Consider the following 1,450-nt stretch of genomic DNA (forward strand, 5'->3'; position numbering starts at 1 on the left):
TTGGCCTTCTGCAGCGCCAGCTTCTGGTTGGCGGCCTCCTCCTCCTCCTGCTCGTCCTGCGGGGCCGGGGGCGTCACCGCGCGGCCCCCGCGGCCCCCCGCGGCCCCGCCGCCCCTCACCTTGGTGAGCTCCTGCGCGTTGGCCAGGTTGTCCACCGCGATAGCCAGGAAGACATTCAGCAGGGTGTCTGGGCGCCTCGTCAAGGCCAAGGGACAAGGAGGGCGGCCGGGAGGGGGCCCCGGCGTCCTGCTGCCCGTCCCCATCCATCCCTGCTGCCCTTTCCCTCCCCTTGATCCCCCCGGGCCATGGCGGGACAAGCCCCCCGATCCCCGTCCCCTTGATCCCACCAAGGCGCCGCGGAGGGGGCCCAGGCGTCCTGCTCCCCGTTCCCACCCATCCCTCCCGCCAGCCGGGAGAGGGGCCCGGGCGTCCTGGCCCCCCGGGCGTCCTGGCCCCCCCGGCCGCCGGCGGCGCCCCCGCCGGGATGCAGTTGCCGAAGAGGGTGAGGACGATGAAGTAGACGGAGAAGACCATGCCGCCCTTGACGCCGCCCTGCGACTTGATGCCGTCGTACATGACGGCGTTCCAGTCCTCGCCCGTCAGGATCTGGGGGGACGGGAGGGCACCGGGGGGGGGTCCCGGCTCTGCCTGTCCCCCACCCCGGCTGCGGGGTCCCCCGGGCGCCCCACGCGCGGGGCCCACCTGGAAAACGGTCATTATGGCGGCCGGGAAGGTGTCGAAGTTGGTGGGAGGCGTCCCGTCATCGAAGTTGAACCTGGCGGGGGGCGAAGGGGGTGGCAGAGCAGCCGGCGCCCGCAAACGGGACCGGGCACTCAAAAACGGCGCCCAGCACCCAAACCCGGCGCCCAGCACCCAAACCTAACACCCAGTGCCCAAACCCAGGGTCCAGAACCCAGGCTTGGCACCAAAAATGACATCCAGTGCCCAAATCCAGTGTCCAGCACCCAAAAATGGTACTCAGCACCCAAACCCGGCACCCAGCACCCAAACCCGGCACCCAGGGCCAGCATTGCCCCCACCCCTGGGCACCCTGGGCCCTCTCCCAGGCTGTTTCGGGGCCACCTCATCCCCCATCTACTCACTGCCCCCCAAAGAGCTGCATCCCCAAGAGGGCAAAGACGACAATGAAGAGGAAGAGGAGGAAGAGGAGGCTGATGATGGACTTCATGGAGTTCAGCAGGGAGACCACGAGGTTCCGCAGGGAAGCCCAGTACCTGGTAGGGACAGGACGCAAGAGCACCCAAGGGCACCTAAGAGTGCCTAAGAACACCCAAGGGCACCCAAGAGCACCCAACGGCACCCACGGGCCCAAGGGCACCCATRGGCACCTAAGGGCACCCAAGAGCACCCATGGGCCCAAGGGCACCCAAGGACACCCAAGAGTGCCTAAGAACACCCAAGGGCACCCAAGAGCACCCAACGGCACCCA

At 68.5% G+C, this 1,450-nt stretch overlaps 1 protein-coding gene across 1 annotated transcript in view; it reads right to left on the reverse strand.

Moving 5' to 3' along the window:
• Positions 1-1,450, reverse strand: part of LOC112956403 (voltage-dependent P/Q-type calcium channel subunit alpha-1A-like) — a gene marked incomplete at both ends in the record, with an annotated part of 36,513 nt that overhangs the window by 18,279 nt on the left and 16,784 nt on the right. The window contains 5 exons of the mRNA XM_026049911.1: positions 6-56; positions 120-187; positions 489-606; positions 703-775; positions 1,104-1,235. Coding sequence (XP_025905696.1) covers positions 6-56; positions 120-187; positions 489-606; positions 703-775; positions 1,104-1,235 — 442 coding nt within the window. The remainder of the gene's footprint in view (positions 1-5; positions 57-119; positions 188-488; positions 607-702; positions 776-1,103; positions 1,236-1,450) is intronic.

The sequence above is a fragment of the Nothoprocta perdicaria genome, unplaced genomic scaffold (genome assembly GCF_003342845.1).
Source record: "Nothoprocta perdicaria isolate Ctin4 unplaced genomic scaffold, notPer1 scaffold_629, whole genome shotgun sequence".
Classification (NCBI taxonomy): Eukaryota; Metazoa; Chordata; class Aves; order Tinamiformes; family Tinamidae; genus Nothoprocta; species Nothoprocta perdicaria.